The 25076-nt window shown below is 30.2% G+C and overlaps 1 protein-coding gene across 1 annotated transcript in view; it reads left to right on the forward strand.

Annotated features, from left to right (window-relative positions):
* Nucleotides 1-25076, forward strand: part of LOC111705906 (atrial natriuretic peptide receptor 1) — a 65230-nt gene that overhangs the window by 36524 nt on the left and 3630 nt on the right. Inside the window, exons 22-45 of the mRNA XM_023478609.1 lie at nucleotides 1380-1415; nucleotides 4577-4641; nucleotides 4850-4911; nucleotides 5978-6022; nucleotides 6910-6962; nucleotides 7819-7843; nucleotides 8155-8180; nucleotides 8690-8772; nucleotides 9131-9169; nucleotides 10115-10191; nucleotides 10714-10785; nucleotides 12224-12274; nucleotides 12690-12757; nucleotides 14841-14888; nucleotides 17052-17115; nucleotides 17613-17659; nucleotides 19223-19291; nucleotides 19854-19899; nucleotides 20409-20480; nucleotides 21384-21445; nucleotides 22067-22175; nucleotides 23376-23411; nucleotides 23713-23756; nucleotides 24340-24454. Coding sequence (XP_023334377.1) covers nucleotides 1380-1415; nucleotides 4577-4641; nucleotides 4850-4911; nucleotides 5978-6022; nucleotides 6910-6962; nucleotides 7819-7843; nucleotides 8155-8180; nucleotides 8690-8772; nucleotides 9131-9169; nucleotides 10115-10191; nucleotides 10714-10785; nucleotides 12224-12274; nucleotides 12690-12757; nucleotides 14841-14888; nucleotides 17052-17115; nucleotides 17613-17659; nucleotides 19223-19291; nucleotides 19854-19899; nucleotides 20409-20480; nucleotides 21384-21445; nucleotides 22067-22175; nucleotides 23376-23411; nucleotides 23713-23756; nucleotides 24340-24454 — 1414 coding nt within the window. The remainder of the gene's footprint in view (nucleotides 1-1379; nucleotides 1416-4576; nucleotides 4642-4849; nucleotides 4912-5977; nucleotides 6023-6909; nucleotides 6963-7818; nucleotides 7844-8154; nucleotides 8181-8689; nucleotides 8773-9130; nucleotides 9170-10114; nucleotides 10192-10713; nucleotides 10786-12223; nucleotides 12275-12689; nucleotides 12758-14840; nucleotides 14889-17051; nucleotides 17116-17612; nucleotides 17660-19222; nucleotides 19292-19853; nucleotides 19900-20408; nucleotides 20481-21383; nucleotides 21446-22066; nucleotides 22176-23375; nucleotides 23412-23712; nucleotides 23757-24339; nucleotides 24455-25076) is intronic.

Here is a 25076-nt window from a genome sequence, read left to right on the forward strand (position 1 = left end):
AATGTGGTTTTTTAGTAAATTGTTGTAATTCTTTAAGTAATGTGGTGTTTTTGTAAATTGTTGTTGTAATTCTTTAAATAATGTGGTGTTTTAGTAAATTGTTGTAATTCTTTAAAAATGTGGTGTTTTAGTAAATTGTTGTTGTAATTCTTTAAATAATATGGTATTTTAGTAAATTGTAGTTGTAATTCTTTAAATAATGTGGTGTTTTAGTAATTTGTTGTAAATCTTTAAATAATGTGGTGTTTTAGTAAATTGTTGTAATTCTTTAAATAATGTGGTGTTTTAGTAAAATGTTGTTGTAATTCTTTAAAGAATGTGGTATTTTAGTAAATTGTAGTTGTAATTCTTTAAATAATGTGGTGTTTTAGTAAATTGTTGTTGTATTCTTTAAATAATGTGGTGTTTTAGTAAATTGTTATAATTCTTTAAATAATGTGGTGTTTTAGTAAATTGTTGTTGTAATTCTTTAAAATTTAAATAATGTGGTGTTTTATTAAATTGTTGTTGTAATTCTTTAAATAATGTGGTATTTTAGTAAATTGTAGTTGTAATTCTTTAGATAATGTGGTATTTTAGTAAATTGTTGTTGTAATTCTTTAAATAATGTGGTGTTTTAGTAAATTGTTGTTGTAATTCTTTAAATAATGTGGTGTTTTAGTAAATTGTTGTAATTCTTTAGATAATGTGGCGTTTTAGTAAATTGTTGTAATTGTTTAAATAATTTGGTGTTTTAGTAAATTGTTGTTGTAATTCTTTAAATAATGTGGTATTTTAGTAAATCGTAGTTGTAATTCTTTAGATAATGTGGTATTTTAGTAAATTGTTGTTGTAATTCTTTAAATAATGTGGTGTTTTATTAAATTGTTGTTGTAATTCTTTAAATAATGTGGTGTTTTATTAAATTGTAGTTGTAATTCTTTAAATAATGTGGTGTTTTAGTAAATTGTTGTTGTAATTCTTTAAATAATGTGGTGTTTTAGTAAATTGTTGTTGTAATTCTTTAAATAATGTGGTGTCTTAGTAAATTGTTGTTGAAATTATTTAAATAATGTGGTGTTTAAGTAAATTGTTGTTGTAATTCTTTAAATAATGTGGTGTTTCAGTAATTGTAGTTGTAATTCTTTAAATAATGTGGGTTTTAAGTAAATTTTAGTTGTAATTCTTTAAATAATGTGGTGTTTTAGTAAATTGTAGTTGTAATTCTTTAAATTATGTGGTGTTTTAGTAAACTGTAGTTGTAATTTTTTAAATAATGAGGGTTTTAAGTAAATTGTTGTTATTTTTTCTAAATTTCTTCACGTGGTACATTTCTGATGAAATTCTTTAGAGTAGTGTTGTTGTACTTCTGTAGTTGTTGTAAACTGTTGTTATTTTAGGCCTGGTAGAGATGGGCCTCCACAGGATATTCCAAGGTATGTTACAGAGTTGTTAATCGTTTTGTTTCGGTTTTCAGGGTTGTTGGACTTTTAAAAGATTCCACAAAATTTTAGAGGCTTTATAAATCTGAAAGTTATTTTTCCACACATTTTTTTTGTTTTTCTGACACTATGCCAAATTTGGACTCTGAAAGGAAATATATGAAAAAACGAACCTAAAACGAACTAAAAACGATAGTTATATAAGGGTCGTTTTTAGTTTTTTTCTTTACATTAGCTCTTAGGACAAAAATATTATTTGGTTTAATAAAGCAAATTTTAACAAAACGCAGTTCTGTAATGTCGGAATTATATTAAAAGTTTCAAAAATCGAACCAAAACGCTAACAATCCTTGTTATTATGTATCTTCCTTTTTAAAGAAACCTTGGGATGAGCAAAATTTAAAAATGTTTTCCAATAGGTTTGTTAACTTGTTTTTCATTTCGTTTGTTCATCGTTCGTGAACGACCCATTTCGTTCGTTTTTTTCAATCCTTCGTTCTTGTAATTATCGTTGATTTTCCACCTATTTCCCTCGTTTTCTCACTAAACGTTCGTTGAGTAGAATCGTTCACTCAAAAATTTTCATTCAGTAAAATCGTTTGTTCGGAAAACAACTATCCTTCTTTTCAAAGTTTGTTAAAAAGAATCATTAGTTCAGAAAATAATATATATATTTTTTTGATTTTGAAAAAATAGTGCATTCGATAGTTTTATCAAGATCGTTTAAACAACTTTAAATTATTGGCTCTTGTTTTCTTTGTTTGTTTTTAAAATTATCGTTATTTCTCTGAATGATCCAAGTCGTTCACCCGTTTGTTCATTTTTTTCTGAACGACACCATTGTTAACAAAAAATTTTGTTCGTTTTCATTTCAAAAGCATGCTATTACTATGCAAAGAGGCTTTCTAGACATGGTCAAATCGATTATCATTCTTTAACCCTTTATTTTATTATTCAAAGTGAAATTTTTTGTGTTTTAAATCTGCTCATAATTCAACTAGTCGGCTTAACTAACCCTTTACGGCTTCAGCGTCGGACACAGCCAAGTCTTTCTTTCAGTCATTGTTGACTTATTTTGTAAATCCACGACCCCAGAATTAATTTCAAATCCTTAAATTTAAAAGTTAACATTGTAGAGTGTAGATATTTATGTGGCTTAATGATATTCCAATCAAAAGTTTTAGTCTCTGTGCTCAGAAAATTATTTTTTCTCTCTCTTATACAGGGAGAGTAATAACACCGGAACTATCATTAATTTTGACGAAAATTAAAGATTTTTGTTTTTTTTCGGACTTTAGGCATAAAAAATTTAAATATCATAAAAAAAATTCAAAAATATTTCTGAACCGTGGAAAGAAAATCCACAAAACGAAATCTTTTTGAAACTATTCATGAAAATACATCAAAAATTAAATGACATATAACATAATTTGCATTTTTGAAGTTCTAATTGGTTAAAATTTGATATAATTTGTAACAAATCCCCATATTTGTTAATCTGAACATACCTAGATTATCTAAATAACATGATTAACACATGCATTGTGACTAGATTAACTATGTTTATATCTATCAATGTTAATTTTCTATAACGTACATTCAACTTAAATTACGCTGTAAACATGTGTAAAGATAGGTTAACTACGTTATATCTATCTTTGCTTATCTTATAAATACGTACATTAAACCCATTCAATGTGCGTAAATATATTTAACTAAGTTATATATAACAGAGTAAAACTTGTAATTACACTGTTAAAGACCCAATTGTAATCAAAACTGAAGAAATATATACCTTAATTGATATAGTAACTCCACACTGATTAGTGCGAGAGAGTAATCGTTTCCTGTTTTAACAAACAGGTTAAGGATCCCCCCCTCTAATATGGGATCGATAGTTACAATCTTCCGATTGATACCGATGGCTAACAAGATTGCCCGCATTTGTAGTGACATTGATAGATCACAAGTTTATATCCGTGTGGTTCCCTTTTTTGATAAGCAGGTTGAGGATCGTCCCCTTTAATTTGAGTACAATAGTTGCGAGCTTCCGATTGATATTGATAGCTAACGAGATTGCGCCCTGTGGTAGTGGCGTTGATAGATCACGAAATTGTATCCGTGTGGTTCCCTGCGTTAATAAACAGATTTAGGATCGTCCCCTTTAATTTGGAATCAATAGTTACGGGTTTGTATTCCGGTTTAAACATTGATAGCTAAGTGAAACTGAACTGTACCTGGATAGATACGTGTTAGAAAACCATTCTGGAGTAGGGTATTTACTACAGGTTTACTGCAGATTTCCACGCTAAATCTTTGTGGATTTTATATTGTATCTCATTCAATTTTAATGAATTTTCATTAAATTTTGGAATCCGAACAAAACAGTTGGAAAAAGTCTAAAACATCGATAATCCCGTTTTTTTTGGACTCACCCTGTACATGAGAATATTTACTATTAAGAGCTAAGAGCAAAGATTGCAATAAAACAAAGAAAACTCGGAAAAGTTCTATTTGCAGATTCTTAACACCGTTCACTATATCTACACTATACTACCTAGTAAAAATACTTTACAAGATTAAACCAAGAAAAGTTCTGTTCCCTTGTAAATATATATAAATATTTTTAAACAGAAACCTATCAAAGAAGTAAAATAAAATATTTTGCAACAATTTTTTTTTTTTTAAGTCTGATGTTCTTGTGTTACAACAATACGTTTGAATGCAGACTTATTGAGCGACCACCCATACGCTTGAGTATTTAACATTTTTAACCCTTAAAGTATGTTTGAAGAGAAAAGTGTTTGATTTCATGTAAGATATATATGTCAGAAAACATTTTCTAAAAATAAATTGGATTTTAGATTGGAATTCAAGTAATTGTTTGAACCTTATATTGTAGACTTTTATATTTAAAAAATTAATTATATGATCAAATAGCCCGAGTTTGAAATATCAAAGCTTTTCACCTTTGGTTGCAAAGATATTATGATTAGAAAATTGAGTGTTTATTAAAATACTTTAATTAGAATTTTTCTTGGTATGAACCATTAACTAAACTTGACCCTTCCCCCACACAACACCTTTTAAAAAATAAAAAAGTACCCCCCCCCCCTCCCCCATCCCATATAAAAATAAATCCTGTTTGTTTGTAGTTGCGGGTTTGACGGATCCCTGTGTGAACCTGTTTCTGCTCCAATTCTACCAATTCTACTCGCAGGGAATATATATTCCTCACAATATTATTCTACACAAAAATATATATCGTTTTAATATAATTCTTTAAAATTAATTATCAAGAAATTGTTTTTGACCAATCAGAAGTTTATTAAAACGCGCTGTGGAATATATTTAAATACTTAATCCCTTGAATTGAAAAGGCTTAGTTTAAAAGTTTTGACTTGTGTAATATTTATGCTGCTGATCAGTATCATTTGGATTAATTATATCTCTTCTTGCTGTTTCTGTTTTCACATACAAGCACTACAAGGTATAATCTTTTTTATCTATTTTAAAGGGGTATTTTTACGTTATTTTGATTGGCCCCTTATTTGTTTAATTCTATATTTCTAATTTACTACCTTACCCTTCTTTTTATTATCGAGGACTGAAAAAAATGCCAGACTACAAAATGAGACCCGATAAACTTGATGTTAGAGTTAATTCACCCCTGGCTAAAACTTGGATGATCCGTGCCGGTACAAAATGCACTGTAAATGCAGTCGTACTGTCCTGGAACATAGCAAAAATATGTTCCTTTGTATGTAGGTTTATTGACCAATTTTATTTGACGAATAGATTGAATATATATATTCAATTAGTTAATATCATTAATGTTGGCAATGTCTTTAATCAATAAAAACTGTCCATAGTTTTCACCTGTCATGGATTTCAAAAAAAAAAATTTTTGATCTAATATCCTTCTTTTATCCTCTCCACTATATAATTTATACTCAGCTTCACAAATGTCCAAATATCAAGTTTGAGTTGACAGTAGAGATCTGGTTTCCTGCAAACAGAAATGGATAATATCAAATTGAAAAGAGAAAAGAACAAGAAAATATATTTTAAAAATGAATAAATGCATTTTGATTATTATTGTTTGTTTGAAGGTTCCAAATTATATTTCTAATCAAATTTAGTGTTTCGTTTTCAGCAAAGATTATCAAAGTTTCAGGGTTCCTTTAGATTATATTCGAGATTCAAAAATTTAATTTGATATTTCACTGTTTGTAAACGTTATGTAGAAACTAACCAATTATTTTATACCATTCGCATGATAAGCTGCAGTAAAGATCAAGGAATTAGAAAATTAGAGTTGAGGATATTGTTCAGTTCCGGTATGGTCACTAGACTAATATCAACGATAGAAGGATTACAAATCCTGGTTATATAATCTTAACCCCATACCCTCCTTCTTCAAAGAAACATTAGATTCAACTCTCATGGGCCTCGATCAACTCCAAAAATGCTTAGGTTTCAGCCATCGAGATATTTCAGCCTATATCTCCTTTTATTTTTCCTTTATAGTCCCTTTAAATAAGTAATTATTTTAGGAAGAGGCCGACATTGCTTCCATGACTTGGAAAATTGATATACAGGTTTTAATTTTTATCAGTCTCTTTATTTCATGTAAGCAGTTAAAAGAATAAACCAACTATAAAAAACGGTTAAAATATGATATTTATATCTATATTTTTGTTCTTCTAAATTCTCGTGAACTATAATTCTTTAAGCAGATATAAATCACTAAAAAAGGTGTTGGTCAAACTTTGACACATAACATATATATATATATATATATATATATATATATCTCAGCTTTTAAACTTCACATTTAATTAAAAAAGAATTATACTAAACATATTAATGTTTTACGTCTCATGACGATCCTAAGTAGTAACAATTCTTTGAATAACTATGTATATCTATTTATAAATTAAGCTTGTCTGTTTGGGTGTCTGTTTGTTTGTTTGTATCCAATAAAACGTCAAAACGGCTGAACCGATCGGGCCCAAATTTTTTGTGGGACATCACGTGACCACAAAGAAGGTTTATGAATGTTAAATATTTTAAAAAATGTGTTTTAAATGTTTTTAATTTTGTAAAAAAATTTGAATTCTTAAAAATCCGCGAATTTTTTTTTAAAAATCCGCAAATTTTTTTCTTCTTTGTTTTAAAATGTAAACGAAAAGAACATGTTCACAATTTGAATAGAAGATGGGCGCGAAGCGCCCTAAAAGCCTAGAAAGAAGGGCACGAAGCGCCTTGAATTTCTAGTATATATATAGTCATATATATAACTTGATTGAAGTATTTTCACATGTTTTTATTATTGCCTGCAAAATGTTTCTTGTTTTTATCAATCTCTTCATGTATTGAGCAATTAGAAAAAATTAACGACAATCAAAAGTTAACCAATGCACTATTTTCCAGGATTTATAAAATAATTCATTTTTTCATAATTATAGTATTTTGTTATATTTAGGATATTTTATCTAACAATAGACAACCTGGGCAAAAACGGAGTAGTCTTATCAGGAAACATTTTATTCCAGAATCAAAAAAAGTTTTGTAGTTTTTGTAATCCTCCATTTAAAGGGAGGAATCGCGCACATTTCTAGCTTGAAAAGTGTTTAATTCTGATAATTTCTCCAGTATTTCTGAAACCACGAATGAAAAAAATCAGTAGTTAAAGACAAAAACATGGATATGTAATTCATAATTGATAAGAAAAAGATTTAAAGGGTATCGTTGTGAATCGGAAATTGTTTGATTAATTGATTGGAAAACAACAATTTAAGTTTGTCATAAATTTCAAACAGTTATATTTCACGAAAACAATAATCTGAAAGTTTGATATAACCAAATAGAATAGAATATATATTAGAGTGAAATTTACCAAAAAAAAGTGTTCAACGGCCATTTTGTTGTACTGTTTCCATACTGCATGCAAGGTGTACTTCAGATATTTGTGCTATATAACCTTTTGGGCCCTGGAACATCATTAATTTTAATTAATATTAAAAGAAAACCAAATTATGAAATATGCTGGTTTTATAATTGACCAATGATCATTTCACATAGACTATATGCCTTTCACTTTACAAACGATGATTTTCCTTTACAACTATAAATCAAATGATGTTTTTTATTCACCTAATTCATTTCATAGAGTTTATTTAAAAGCTTTAAAAAATTCAAAATTGAAATGGATAGTCCTGGGAACATACTGTATTAATGTACTCTACTGCATATAATTTGTGAACAATTCCATGCTTTGTACACTTTGAACTCCCTTTGAAAAAATTCAGGGATTGTTTAAATTCCACTCTAATATATATTTTATTCTCTTTGGATATAACATGTTAAAAATGTTGAATAAAATGTTCAACAGTATGACAAGTACGGAGAGTAATCAGGAAAGTTGGATTATATTATTATTACCCAGACAAACAGATTATACATGGTGAACCACAAAGAATGAGCCTGCAGTTCATTGTTCATACAGAGTAATTCAGTCGTTTTCCCAAAATTTGTAGAATTCTTTGATTCGTTCACGTTCAAGCTATAACAAAAATATGTATTGAAGTTTCAAATTATTTTTAAAAAGGATTTTTGAAATTTGAGATTATAACTTTTTGGATTTGAAACAAAAAAAACTTATTTAATGGCCGTTAAAAGTTAAATCAGTATTTTTACTTATTTGAGAAATAATCCTTGTTCACTACAGGAGCATAGAGGACAAGTATATGTTAGGAAATCAGAGAAAATTTAAAGTTTTAATAATACCCGAGATAGCAAGGATTTATCAAATTTGGTGACCATTTCTTTCCTGTACAATGGCACCCATAAAACTGACTCTAGTTATAATGTTGATGATTTTAATAAACCTTATAAAATTTGTTTATAAATTGATTTTTATGCTTCTGGCTAAACTACGCATTTCATAACAACATAAAATACACAAATATTGCTTTAATGGCGTTGTCGTCTTCCTATTCCATGGTTTAATGGGTCTCACCGTGTAACTTATTGGCTTGATTTTATTATTAGTATTATTTACTGACTGAAGGGCCCGGCATTGCCGGCCGTGGAAAAATAAAAAATAAAAATTTTGAAAAAAAAAATTCGAAAAAGAAACTTGGAATTTTTTCAGCCTTTAACACCCCCAGGCCACCCATGAGTGTCCACAAAAAATGTCAGGCCAATCGGTCCAGCCGTTTGGCCGGCTATACGCTTTTTATTTGCTCTTATGTTCTGATTAGAACTGGATACTATAAGGGAACTGTTGTGGCGTTGAAGAGAATTAGCGCAGACAAGATTACGTTAAATAGACGTCTGCTACTAGGAAAATAAATACTGATATTTTTATTCCATTTGAACAAGAACTTGATTGGATAAAATTGCCACAAAAAATATCATTATAATTTATTTCATTTTCTTTAAATATGTCAAATTTTTTCCCTTGCGGAAGATGAATGGAATAACAACTTAAAAACGATCGAAAAAGATTTTAAAACGTGTTGTAAACGAAACTTTTGAATCGTTTTTCAATTTTTTTTTCTTTTACAAAGGTTAAATTTTAATAAAGCAAACTTTAAAATTTTACTATTTTTAAAATTTTAAAGTTTTATTGATTTTTTTCTAAAAACGATTAACAAAGCTAGACTTCAAAGTAAAATAAACATTCAGTGTTTTTTCTTAAGATTTGAAGAAAATGAAAGACCTACAGTATGACCACCTTGGTGAGATATATTTTTTATTTGAATAATAGTACTTAAGCTTTTTAATTGATTTGATAACGCCATGACAATGTATTAATCAAAAAGCGTAAAAGAACATTTATAAAAGTACACATATAAAATTAACAAGAAAGAGTACAACAGTTACAGATAATACAAAAGTAAGAGTACATATATAAAAGCCAGAACAAATATTAGAGTACAAAGTACTCAATGAAAAGTACAAACAATCGGCACGGATTCTAGGCACCCAAGCATATATGCTTCTCAAAATAAGAGGTTTATTCTTCAAGACTGATTTACTTTAGATGCCTGAGGCAAAAAGTGTTATTTATGATATAAAGGAACTGAATTTTTGCCCCATACTAATAGTTTCTGATTCCTATATCTTTGCAATATAATGGTGTGAACCTTTGATATTTAAAACGTAGATTATTTGGTTTAACAGAATTCATGATTTTAATAATCTAGAGCCTGTGGTGTTGGCCTGCAAAGATATATGAATTTGTGATTTTGAATTTGTACAGTCATTACCAGAAAACTCTAAAACAGAACGAAGACTTTTAGAATAAAGTTATAACTTTTAAAAGTCCAATGAACATGAGACAAATTAATTGTGCAGTGTAAACAAACCAATTTAACTAAACTAAGTATTTAAGTGTCCTGAGGTGGAATTTAAAGAATTTAAGCCGCGGTTTAAATCTGCCAAAACCCGGTTTAAATTAAGCGCCGGCCTAAATCTTGAAACATTTGATACAATTTTAAGTGGAACCAACAATATTTAAGCCGCGGCTAAAATTTAAACCGCCGCTCAAATTCTTTAAATTCGGCCACTGTAAAACTATTTTCTTTACTTAAGTATTGCTCTATTCCATTATTTTCTAGTTATCACTATATACACACACAATATTACTTTATTTCAACTGATTAACATTTGTACTGCTTCAGTTAGGTTTGTTGGAGCCTGTATAGATCCCTACCAACCTATGCTTATCACAGAATACTGTCCCCGTGGTTCCCTACAGGTATATAGTTGTATTAAAGGTACTGTATATATCCCTACCAACCTATGCTTATCACAGAATACTGTCCCCGTGGCTCCCTACAGGTATATATAGTTGTAGTAAAGGTACTGTATATATCCCTACCAACCTATGCTCATTACAGAATACTGTCCCCGTGGCTCCCTACAGGTATATATAGTTGTATTAAAGGTACTGTATATATCCCTACCAACCTATGCTCATTACAGAATACTGTCCCCGTGGCTCCCTACAGGTATATATAGTTGTATTAAAGGTACTGTATAGATCCATACCAACCTATGCTCATTACAGAATACTGCCCCCGTGGTTTTTATACTATGCACAGTAACGCAGTTTCAAGAACTGTACGGCACTGTACTGTAATGTACTATACTGCACTGTACTGTAATGTACTATACTGCACTGTACTGTAATGTAATTTACTGCACTTCACATCAAAAGTACTGTACTTTATTGCAAATTTACTGCAATTGTACTGTACTTTAAATGTATATACTGCAGGATATCCTGGAAGAGGAAGAGATGGACCTGGATTGGGATTTCAGATTCTCTCTTATAAATGATATTATTAAGGTATCAAAATATATTCTCTAAAAAATAATCTGAACTTAATTTTTAAATATGGTATTGATCATAATTGGTGGAAAACATACAAACGTTAGAATCAGTTTGTCAAGTATTTATAGAAAATGGAAAAGAAAGTAGATTTTAAAACAAACTAACCCATGACCGTATGAGTGCTCTATTGATATAATATGGCCTCCAAAATGACCACTTGGAGGTCGAAATGGGCAGTTGTGACCTCGGGAGTCAAATTTTCGAGAAAAAGATTGAAAATGGATTTACCCCTGTTTAGACACCCCTGACGACGTTTGTGTGCTATTAATATAATTTGACCTCCTAAAATGACCCCTTAGAAATCAAATTTGTGGATAATGACCTCCGTGGTAAATTTTTTCAAAAACCAATATCATTGTTGAAACATGCATATGCTTTTACCTATAAAACGATACCTTGGACGGCTTGTGCTCTCTAAGACATAAGTTTACATTTGAGAATGTGTTATTTTTTTGCGTGAACAGTCCCTTAGAAGGCCCCTGAAAAAAACTTACAACATTTTTGGCCTATTTAAATACCTAATACCTTGAAACTATCATAGAAATGGACTAAAAACAAATGAAAGCGTGAACATCATTTCTAAAGTAAAAATATTATTAATTAAAGTGATGACTTTTTAAAAGTTTTTTTTTGTAATTTCAGATTAACAAAAAATGTTTTATTTTTTTTTACCCTGGTGGGTTAGATAAAAAAATTTGATTGAAATAGCGAGCTGTGGATTGTACCAACTGATTTCAAAAAGAAAATTTCAAAAAAAATTATTTTTGTGGTCTGGGCAAGGTTAGTACGGAGGTACCCGTAGCTCTCTTTTCGTTTTTTTTCAATGCATATTTTTTAGATTGCTCTAGCTTCAAAAGTAATAATCGCTGATCCAAAATTTTAGTTAAAAATGAAACCTAAGACTAACAGCTTATGATTTTTAAAAAAAAAATCGAACATCTTTAAATTTTTCCATACTTTATGAACGAATGAAAATGAGACGTGAAAAATCGAAAAATTGAAAAATCCGGGAAATCGATTTTCGACTTACGCTCAAATTATTGGTTGTAACAAAAAAGTATGAGGCCTAGAAAGAAAAATTTCACATCATGAAATAACTGACATATAGAGCTTTCGAATGACACCTTGATTGTAAAAATTGAACAAAAATTGTTTCCTCAGTTACTAAAACCCCTACTCCACAGTTTTTTTGAGACACCCTGTATATAGATTATACTTTTCGGAGAACAGAAATTCACTTTCAGATTTTTCCATTAAGTGAATCTGAGGTCGGATTTAATGAAAAGCGCAAACAAGTTTTACTATAGGCAGTTCAAATTCATTAAACTCGGCTCCTGCTTACCTTTGCAATTAAGTTTAAACTAATTATTTCATTTTCATGATTTTATTCCAGGGCCTTGGGTTTCTTCATTCCAATGAAATAGGCACGCATGGAAACCTGAAGGTAATTTTTTGAAATTGTTACAATTGTAATATTTTGATTTTATTGTAAATTTTCCCATATGTTTTGTGAATCATTTTAAAAATAACCTATCGGAACTTTCTTTTCCCCTCTGTATTTAACATAATATTACTGAACCTACTGCAAATTGACGATTTATCTTAAGATTTACGTGGGTAATTTTTGCACCTTCACAAAAAAAAAATTAGTTGGTTAAAGAGTTAATTTATAACTCTGTCTGTCTCAGGCCCCATTCTAGTGGTTCAAACGGGTTGTCAAATTGATATATAAAGCAAATCGGTCAAGGGGTTTGGAGATTTATGAAGGAACATCCAAATGTTAGTCATACAAATAGATAAAATTATTGTCCACACAATTTTCAAAACTTTGATAATTTTTATAATAATACTAATTTTAGTCCTCTAACTGCGTGGTAGACAGTAGATTTGTTCTTAAACTCACAGATTTTGGTCTTCATGAACTGAGGTAAATAAACACTTTACAGTCTATCACACAGACTAACACAGACTGCTCATAAGCACTCATTGGAGAGACCACCCATTTCATTTTACAATTTTTTAAGCAAATATTCTAACTTTTAACATAAGACATAAATGTGCAAATAGTGAAAGATAATGTGTGCTGTTTAGTGATAGATCATATGTACTTTACAGGGATAGATCATATGTAATATACATTAGAAGATCATATGTGCTGTACAGTGATAGACCATGTGTGCTGTACATTGATAGATCATCTATGCTATATAGTGATAGATCATATGTACTGTACAGTGATAGATCATGTGTGCTGTACAGTGATAGATCATATGTGGTGTACAGTGATAGATCATATATGCTATATAGTGATAGATCATATGTACTGTACAGGGATAGAATGTGCTGTAGAGTGAGAGATCATGCGTGCTTTACAATGATAGATTATATGTGCTGTACAGGGATAGATCATATGTACTGTACAGTGATAGATCATATGTACTGTACAGGTATAGATCATGTATGCTGTACAGTGATACATAATATGTACTGTACACTGTACAGTATACAGTGATAAATTATATGTGCTGTACAGTGATACATCATATATGTGCTGTACAGTGATACATCATATATGTGCTGTACAGTGATACATCATATATTTGCTGTACAGTGATACATCATATATATGCTGTGCAGTGATACATCATATATGTGCTGTACAGTGATACATCATATATGTGCTGTACAGTGATACATCATATATGTGTTCAGTGATACATCATATATGTGTTGTGCAGTGATACATCATATATGTGCTGTACAGTGATACATCATATATGTGCTGTGTAGTGATACATCATATATGTGCTCTACAGTGATACATCATATATGTATGTAGATTGTAGATACATGATTAAATCGCGTACTTCCATCCCTCTATTACAAACTATCCAACAAAATAGTTCAAACTGCAAGTAAATTTGAAAATTAGAAAATACTGACTCTCCATTTTAAAATTGATTTTTTCATCCATTTTGCAAACAATTTGAAAATCACTCGTGCTATAGTGGTTTGCAAATTCTGTGAATATCTGGCAAGCATAATTTACAAAAGTCAAATCATTCTTCGACATTCGAGATTTCGAGAGCTGAGCTCCCAATCCCCAAAGTCTCCCCTGTGTACGCCTCTGACTTAAGGATCTATCTATTTATTAATGCAATATTTTTATCGTTTAAAAATTAGGAATAATCAAATTCTTTTGTTTAGAATAAGAGTTCAAAGACACAGTTACAAATCCCTTTTTACTAGTAAAGGGTAATAACAGAGATAAGAGAGGTACAGAGATCGATTATCATCTAAAATATGCGATATTTTCCACAGCATAATCTATTGTGTACAAGTACTGTACACGACCAATCAGCAAACATCTGTATTCAGGGAGATTTAAGGATCCCTTGGATACGAAACAAAAAATCTTCAAAAAAATACTGAATTCTTAAATGTTATGTTTCATGTTTGTAGTTTTGTAAATTTGTAGTAATACTTTAAAAATTGTAAACTTAATCCCTTAGTTGGTATTATATTCAACTTGTGGCACTCTAATAACCTATCGTAAAAACGAAGCATGTCGTGCCGAGTCAACTTGGCCTACGTAGCCTACCCTGTGAATAGAGATAAGCAGTCTGTGTAGTCTGTGGGTGATAATTAAAAAAAATCTAAATATCACCTAATAACCCCCCCCCCACTAACCTTTTTAGGTGTGTCGAATTACGATGTTATTCTTTTAATATAGTCAATCTCCCAACTGAACTGGGGAACAATTAATTCCATTAATTAGTGCTGTTTTTTATACGAATAAGAATAAATATAAGAATAAGTAAGTTAAACTTAAATTATAATTATCATGAAACACCACTATTTGGCAATTTACACTCATCCTTTTTAGACAATAAGTTAATTTCAAGTTACTGGTAAAACTTTCTGATTTATATCAATACCAATTATGCACAAAATATTGTTTAAATGTCGTTTTCCTAGTCCACATTTTTATGGACCTCACTGTACTTTAGGCAGATTGATGACAGTGTTAGTCCAAACAGTTACCAATGTTGGAAAAGGTAATTTTTATGGGTTTTTAAAAGTAGGAAAAGCAACATATTTGATCCATTATCTAAACATTCTAATTTTTTTCTAGAGTATACTTTAAAATTGTTCAGACAAATTTAATTCTTTTCTAGAGTATCCTTTAAATTGTTCAGACAAATTTAATTCTTTTCTAGAGTATACTTTAAAATTGTTCAGACAAATTTAATTCTTTTCTAGAGTATCCCTAAAATTGTTCAGACAAACTTAATTCTTTTCTAGAGTATCCTTTAAAATTGTTCAGACAAACTTAATTCTTTTCTAGAGTATCCCTTAAAATTGTTCAAACAAACTTAATTCTTTTCTAGAGTATCCCATAAAATTGTTCAGACAAACTTAATTCTTTTCTAGAGTATCCCATAAAATTGTTCAGACAAATTTAATTCTTTTCTGGAGTATCCCATAAAATTGTTCAGACAAATTTAATTCTTTTCTAGAGTATCCTTTAAAATTGTTCAGACAAATTTAATTCTTTTCTAGAGTATCCCATAAAATTGTTCAGACAAATTTAATTCTTTTCTAGAGGTTCCTTTAAAATTGTTAAGACAAATTTAATTCTTTTCTAGAGTATCCAGTCAAATTTAATTCTTTTCTAGAGTATCCCTCAAGATTGTTCAGACAAATTTAATTCTTTTCTAGAGTATCCTTTAAAATTGTTCAGACAAATTTAATTCTTTTCTAGAGTATTCTTTAAAATTGTTCAGACAAATTTAATTCTTTTCTAGAGTATACTTTAAAATTGTTAAGTCAAATTTAATTCTTTTCTAGAGTATCCTTTAAAATTGTTCAGACAAATTTAATTCTTTTCTAGAGTATCCTTTAAAATTTTTAAGACAAATTTATACTCTGATCTGATAGAATAGAAGACACTGAGAGAGATAACATTTTTCATGATGTAAAGCAAAGGAATTTAGTCTTTGCCACAAACTCTTATTTTCATATCCCAATATCTTTGTAACCCAATGTCGTAGATATTTTAAACCATGAATTCTATTAGATTAGATTATCTAAGTTTGAAATACCCAAGTTTTACACCATCAGGTTGCAAAGATATAGGGATTAGAAAATTCTAGTTTGTGGTAAAGACTCTGAAAGAAGACTTTTTTTCATAGTTTAAAGCAAACTTCTAGAAATGTGTTTAATTGTAGTTTAAAGAGATTGTTTAAAAGCAGGAAAATTTATTAGTGCCTTGAACTAATCACTTCACAGTCTACACTCTACATAACTTCAATTTTGACTTCACCGCTAAACTCAAATGTGAAAAAGAATTTATGGGCAATTATTACTAATTATTTAAATAGTAGAAATACTGTATTTTTTCAAAAATATTTCAAATAAAAACATCTATGGGTCTCCGGTCCGATACAGATTGATATTGTCTCTGTTAATGCGAGAGATTAGTTTAGAATTATCATCAGATCTTCTTCAAGTTTGATTTTTCTAACTATGGACAGCTCCAGAGATCCTTAAATATATTATGTTTATGTTTAGTAAACTATGGACTGCTCCAGAGATCCTTAAATATATTATGCTTATGCTTAGTAAACAATGCACTGCTCCAGAGCTCCTTAAATATATAATGTTTATGTTTAGTAAACTATGGACTGCTCCAGTGCTTCTTAAATATCTTATATTTATGTTTAGTAAACAATGCACTGCTCCAGAGCTTCTTAAATATCTTATATTTATGTTTATTAAACAATGCACTGCTCCAGAGCTCCTTAAATATGTAATGTTTATGCTGCTCCAGAGCTCCTTAAATATCTTATATTTATGTTTAGTAAACTATGGACTGCTCCAGAGCTCCTTAAATATATTATGTTTATGTTAAGTAAACTATGGACTGCTCCAGATCTTCTTAAATATATTATGTTTATGTTTAGTAAACTATGGACTGCTCCAGAGCTCCTTAAAAATATTATGTTTATGTTTAGTAAACTATGGACTGCTCCAGACCTTCTTAAATGTATAATGTTTATGTTTAGTAAACTATGGACTGCTCCAGAGCTCCTTAAATATATTATGTTTATGTTTATTAAACTATGGACTGCTCCAGACCTCCTTAAATATATTATGTTTATGTTTAGTAAACTATGGACTGTTCCAGAGCTCCTTAAATATATTATGTTTATGTTTAGTAAACTATGGACTGCTCCAGAGCTCCTTAAATCTTCCCAAAGTAATATCGGGGGAACTCAAAAGGAATTTATCAGAAATTTTACAAATAAAGAACCATAATCACGCTGTTTGAGACTTTAAAATGTAAATTAAGATATAAACTGAATTATCGATGTTTACAAAATCTGAAATTTTTTGTTTGGGTCGGAATTTAGGTATAAAAACATTGAAATTTTATTAAAAAAAATTGGGTTCGTGGATGTTTCCCCATGTTCCAAAAAGAATTTTTGAATTTTTTGTTGTCACATTTTAAATCAAACAATTTAAAACATTTTGTGAAAAATTGCGCTAAACCCGATTTTTTTTGACTCACTCTGTATCTAAATAAATCTGGTTTATATCTTACCATAACACACTCACCCAGTATAACACTAAACTTTCAATACGACTTTTCAATCAATCAATAACTGATACATTTTCAAATTTATTTAGTTTTTACGGGAAATTTTATCGAATTCTTTAAATTGCCTTGATATAATTTTGATATTTTGATGTTGGAAAAGTTTTGATAAATTGATTAGGGAGATATTTATTCTTTTGCCATAATTCTTCATGAGATAGCTGCCAGGTAAACTTTTATACTTTATTAAACATTTCAAAACAAATAAACTGCAAAGTTTTGGTGAAAAATAAATTAAGTTTGCTATAAAAGCTTGGGATGGAAGCTAATTAAATAGTTTATAGTGTACATAATGCAAAGTATTACAGAGCCCGAAATTTTAAAGAGTATCGTTGAACGAAACTCCTGAGTTTCCTTTTTGACATTTGTGTAAATTTTGATCCAAGAGATTCGGAAAGATGGAGAATATGAAAAAAAACTAAATTAAATAACATTGCATAAGGAAAATTTTGATATCCACAAAACTGACAAATCCTATTCGTGAAACCTGGGTTTCAAAACTGTTTTCATAAGGATACACTGTCCTAAGTTTTGGGCTCAGAGTAACTCTCGAGGGATGAGAAATTAAAGACGAACTTTTTAAGTAAAACTTAAAATTTAAAATCATTATTATTATAATACACTGCAGCTGGGTAGCAAAAGATTTTCATGTATAACATTGCTCCACAGATTGAGATAAAAACATTGTCTATCTAACCTTATTCTGAGTAAACATTTTAAAGGAACTGTAGTCGTAATTTAATGAAATTGAGCCGCGTCTTAAATCCTTTAAAAACAGGTTTTAATCATAGAGAATAGAATATATAGAGAGGAATTTACTAGAAAAAAGTGTAAAACGGCCATTTTGTTGTACTGTTTCCATACTGCTGGTATACTTCACATATTTATGCTATAAAACCTGTTGGGCCCTGGAATATCATTTTATAGAAAATCTCAAATTATTGTGAAAAGAAAACCAAATTATGAAATAGGCTGGTTTCATAATTGACTAATGCTCATTTCACATAGACTCTATGCCTTCCACTTTACAAACGATGATTTTCCGTTATAACAATAAATCAAATGATATTTTTATTCACATAATTCATTATAAAGTTTATATATTTAACAGTTTAAAAAATTCGAAATTGAAATGGATAGTCTAGGGAACATACTGTATTAATGTACTCTACTGCATAAAATTTGTGAACATTTACATGATTTGTACACTTTGAACTCCCTTTCAGGCTGAAAGGGACTGAAAAAATTTATACCGTGAGATTCTTTTAATTCCTCTCTATATATTCTATTCTCTATGGTTTTAATTGAGCGCCGGCTTAAATCTTGAAACAATGAATATGATTTTAAGTGGATCCAACAACATTTAAGCCGCGGCTCAAATTCTTTAATTTCGGCCTCTGTAGACGTAAATTTCAAATGACCCTCAATTCACAACGGTACCTTTTGTATAATCAGGGATAAACAAAGATATCCTTATTTTTCTAGATAAAAAAATGTTAATTTCAGTTTCTCTTTTAAATTAACTTGCGCATTTACGCCTAACATGGAGGAAAATAACTGAAATTTACACTTTTCTAGATAAAAGGACGAACATTTGTATTTCATTGTTGTGCTCATAGAGGTTTAAAGGGTATCGTTGTGAATCTCACATGCCACTCTATAAATGGAGTGTAACTTGAGATAACGTCTATAGTCTCTTTAAGAGAGACTTATATCTTTTTATATTTTTAGAAATGGAACCTGGGGTTTAGCAGATAGTTTTCTAGAGCCTAGAGAAATAATAAATAAACTTATACACAGGTACACCGACAGTACACTTTCTTTGTAAACAAATGGTTTTATCGATAAGATAAACCGACAGTATACGCTTTCTTTGTAAACAAATGGTTTTATCGATAAACCGACAGTACGCTTTCTTTGTAAAGAAATGGTTTTATCGATAAACCGACAGTACCCTTTCTTTGTAAACAAATAGTTTAATAGATAAACCGACAGTACGCTTTCTTTGTAAACAACAAATGGTTTTATCGATAAACCGACAGTACCCTTTGTGTGTAAACAAATAGTTTGATAGATAAACCGACAGTACGCTTTCCTTGTAAACAAATAGTTTCACACAAACCGACCGTCACTTTGTTTTAAACAAATATTTTTACAGAAACCGACAGTAAACTTTGATTATAAACAAATTGTTTTATAGAAGTCGGTCTTTTAATAAATTAAATATTCATAAATAATTATTGTCGGCGGAGCTTATTTGTTTTGGTAAAAATCTTACAATAATTTATTAACGAAGCTGGGATAATTAATAATTTCAATTTTATAAATAATTAGAAATAAATCTTAATTAATGATATTTTAGTGATGGAGAGTTCAGACCAGACATTGAGAAGTTAGTCATAGATGAGGTATCTATATATCTTTAATTTTTATCTTTGGCAATAAAATATTTTTTTTCGGGGCAAAATTTCTTTTTCTTCAGAGCAATATCAAAATCAAAGTAGAGAAATTGCACAATTCTATGTTTTTTTAGACCATGATTTAGATAATCGTCCACCAACTTTTAAACTAAAAAAAAGAATCTTCTTGAACTGAAACACACATCATTCAATTCTAGCAGGAATTATAGCATTTCAAAAAACCTAATTGTACGATGTTTTTGGATCAATTCCAAATAAAATAATTTCAGCATATTACATCTTGTTACGAGAGGTCTTGCTTGCCCTTCATTTCTAGAAGTATTTTAGTTTTTCATTCTTTACTATCCTTTACGGAACCGAATTGATCCTAGGAAAGAATGGAAACTGGAAATCAATGGCTTTCTTATTGATGCAAATTTAAATCAATTTTTCATCCCATAATTCTCTAACTTTTCGTGAACTGTCCCTTTGGTTTAATTGATAAGTTAACTGATTAGGAGTTGAAAGTTTTAATTACACGCTGTTGGTGTGAAGAGGCATTAGATAGACCGGATATAAATATTATAAAGGTAACATACTTTGATAGACCGGATATAAATATTATGAAGGTAACATACTTAGATAGACCGGATATAAATATTATAAAGGTAACATACTTAGATAGACCGGATATAAATATTATAAAGGTAACATACTTAGATAGACCGGATATAAATATTATAAAGGTAATATACTTATATAGACCGGATATAAATATTATGAAGGTAACATACTTAGATAGACCGGATATAAATATTATAAAGGTAACATACTTATATAGACCGGATATTAGGATTTTTATATTACTTGAAACATTTTAACTCGCAAAAACTTTGGGTTTCGACTTTTAAGGTTGCTGTACTTTTTAAATGCACCACAAAAACATTTCAAAAACATGTTTTAACATTGCACATTTAATTTTAAAAGTTAACTAACCAGAAGGACAACCTTAACCAAATGATAGTTTTTGGTTTCGTTTTTTGCATATATCTCCTCTCATGGTCAACATTTTAGGAAAGTGGATGAAAAATAAAAGTTTAGAATAAATAATGGGTTGAATTTGTAAAAGGCCTTTCAAAATGTTGTGAAAACTTTTTTAAAAATATTTTTAAAAACTTTGTTTTTAAAATGACCTTGTGTTTAAAAAAAACCTTGTGTTTAAAATAAACCTTGTGTTTAAAAAAACTTTGTGTTTAAAAAAACCTTGTCTTTGAAAAGACCTTGTGTTAAAAAAAACCTTGTGTTTAAAAAGACCTTGTGTTTAAAAAGACCTTGTGTTTAAAAAAACCTTGTGTTTCAAAAAAACTTTGTGTTTTAAAAAAACCTTGTGTTTAAAAAACCTTGCGTTTTATACTTTGCTTGTGCATCCCTTTCTATGCTTATGACACTGACGCCCCCTTGTATTCAAATACAATAATCTCAAAAAATTTCAGACATATTTGAAGAAACTGAATCCACAGAAGTCTTCCAACATTTTGGATAATTTACTTTCCAGGTATCTAGACATAGACATAGACAAAGACATAGAAATTAATAGGCATATAGATAGACAAAGACATAGACATAGACATAGACATAGACATAGACATAGACATAGACATAGACATATGGACATTGATATGAACATGGATATGGACGTTAATATGGACATGGACATGGACATGGACATGGACATGGACATGGACATGGGCAGCATGGACAGGGACATGAGCATGAACATGGACATGGACGTGGACATGGACATACACATGGACATAAATATGGACATGAACATGGGCATCAATGTCCACTGAACGACACTATATCTTGAGCATCGACATGGATATTAACATGCATATGAAAATGGATATGGAAATGCATAAAGGACGTGAATATGGAAAATGACATGGGCATCAATGTCCACTGAACGACACTATATCTTGAGCATCGACATGGATATTAACATGCATATGAAAATGGATATGGAAATGCATAAAGGACGTGAATATGGAAAATGAGAGGTTATAGACATGAAAATATTGAAAAATGGTATTTATTTATCAAGGATGGAAATATTGAAAAATGGTATTTATTTATCAAGGATGGAAATATTGAAAAATGGTATTTATTTATCAAGGATGGAAATATATGCGAACAACCTTGAGAGTCTAGTTGAAGAAAGAACTGCTAATTACCTGGAGGAGAAGAGGAAATGTGAAGATCTTCTTTATGAACTTCTTCCAAAGGTAAAAACGGTTTTACCACCTTTTAGAATTATTTACCACATTGTGACCAGATGTACCACCTTGTTACCGGTTTTACCACCTTTTGATCAGATTTACCACCTTTTGATCAGATTTACCACCTTTTGACCAGATTTGCCATCTTTTGACCAGATTTGCCAACTTTTCACCAGATTTATCACCTTTTGACCAGCTTTGCAATCTTTTGACCAGATGTATCACCTTTTGACCAGATTTGCCATCTTTTGACCAGATTTGCCATCTTTTCACCAGATTTACCACCTTTTGACCAGGTTTATCACCTTTTGACCAGATTTGCCACCTTTTGACCACATTTATCATCTTTTGACCAGATTTGCCATCTTTTGACCAGATTTACCACCTTTTGACCAGATTCGCCAACTTTTCACCAGATTTATCACCTTTTGACCAGCTTTGCAATCTTTTGACCAGATTTAACACCTTTTGACCAGATTTGCCATCTTTTGACCAGATTTGCCAACTTTTCACCAGATTTATCACCTTTTGACCAGCTTTGCAATCTTTTGACCAGATCACCTTTTGACCAGATTTGCAATCTTTTGACCAGATTTACCACCTTGTGACCAGATTTGCCATCTTTTGACCAGATTTACCACCTTTTGATCAGGTTTATCACCTTTTGACCAGATTTACCACCATTTGACCAGCTTTGCAATCTTTTGACCAGATTTAACACCTTTTGACTAGATTTGCCATCTTTTGACCAGATTTGCCATATTTTCACCAGATGTATCACCTTTTCACCAGCTTTGCAATCTTTTGACCAGATTTGCCATCTTTTGACCAGATTTGCCATATTTTTACCAGATTTATCACCTTTTGACCAGCTTTGTAATCTTTTGAACAGATGTATCACCTTTTGACCAGATTTGCCATCTTTTGACCAGATTTGCAATCTTTTGACCAGATTTACCACCTTGTGACCAGATTTACCACCTTTTGACCAGATTTACCACCTTTTGACCAGATTTAACACCTTTTGACCAGGTTTATCACCTTTTGACCAGATTAATCACCTTTTGATCAGATTTACCACCTTTTGACCAGATTTAACACATTTTGACCAGACTAATCATTTTTTGATCAGATGTATCACCTTTTCCCCAGATTTATCACCTTTCGACCATTTGCTAAAAACTGATATTTTTTGTTTTTGTTTAGCCTGTTGCCCGGAATTTAATCGAGGGAGGAGATAAGGAAACCAATAATTCTATCAGCTGACAATTTACTGATTATATTCTAACTCTGATTTATTAAGCATGGTTACCCAGAAAGGATGGAACTGTTATAACAAGCTGAACCTTGTATCATGATCCGACGGTTGAATGTGAGAAATCATAAATGTAAGAACGAGGTTAAAATCCTTACAGTCGTCCCTGAAGTCTCGTCCTTTGTGAATAATCCTGTATTTTTAGTAAAAAGCTTTTCAGAATTTGAATGAAGTAAAACAATTTAATTTTATATAATTGATTTCTAGAATTAAAGGTTTAATGTATAGAAAGTTATTGCAGAAACATATGCAGCGTGCACCATTTACTTTAGGTAGGTTTTCATTTTATTTTTAGTTTAAAGGGACTGTTAAGATCTTTTCAAGCGACCCGATCCATTTAAAGATAGCAATGCTCGATTTACTGCGCAATCCTTGGAACTTTAATCTGATCAAAAAGAGGAAAGATAACGTCGTTTTTCTTACTCAAATTTCTCCATTGCTTCTGAGAAGTAAGCAATCCGCAAGTAACTGCAAATGAAAATTAACAGTTTAAAGGTAAAAACATTGTTATCTAAATATTCTTCATCTAATTATCTAATTCATCATCTAATTCATCCTTGATTAGACAAAGCTTTCAAGGGTACCGTTGTAAAAAAGACATTGACATTATTGTAATATTACAGTCCCAGTCAGGAGTGGTCAGCATCATTTGATATTCATCTATTTATCTAATCATCCTTTTTATCTATTCATATATTCTTCTCTTAAAACATTCATCTATTAATATATATTCTTATATTCATCTATTCATCCATTCATCTTTTCTTTATTTATCTACATATTTATCTACTCACAAATGATCTATTCACATATTAATCTATTTACTATTTAATCTATTTATTTGTCTAATTCTAGTGATATAGTTGGGTTCACCTCCCTGTCAGCTGAAAGTACACCTTTAGAGATTGTTTATTTTCTCAACGATCTCTACACACTATTTGATTCTATTATACAACAGGAACAGTTTAAAACATGAATTTAAAAACTTTTGATTTTATTTTCAATGTACTTAACATCAATAACGTTTTTTTCGTACACAAAAATGGTTCAATGAAGACGGCTTTTCTATTTGTAGTTAAATTGCACCCCGCGACCGGCGGGTTTTCTGACGCTTCAGCACACTCGCACGTGAACCGATCCACCTGGCAAGCACATTTTTGGAAGAGGGGAGAGCTTGCTTATCTGGTCCTCGAATTTTGGCAAGATCCGACAACTTTGAAAATCCGAAAATTTTAGTTTTGATTTCCAACAATCTTTTTTTTTAAATTATGAATTTATAAGTAAACAAATAGAAGCTTGGTGAAAATCAAAAGTTTAAATCGAAAGTCGTCTTCATTGTATTTATATATAGGACAACTGCTATTCAATACATTGAAAGATACAAATACTTTTGTAATTATAGATTATCAATAGATACTTGTTAGCCAGTACATAGGAAACATCCTATCTCAATTATTTTCTGATAATCAGAATTCTTTACAAAAATATTTCAGTTCATCGATAAGAGGTATTTTCTATTTATATCATCATTTATTAAAGATAAAATTTAATGAATAGTTCGAAGGCAGGAAGGGGCAGGGTGTCCCCAAAAA

The sequence above is a fragment of the Eurytemora carolleeae genome, unplaced genomic scaffold (assembly GCF_000591075.1).
Source record: "Eurytemora carolleeae unplaced genomic scaffold, Eaff_2.0 scaffold649, whole genome shotgun sequence".
NCBI lineage: Eukaryota > Metazoa > Arthropoda > Copepoda > Calanoida > Temoridae > Eurytemora > Eurytemora carolleeae.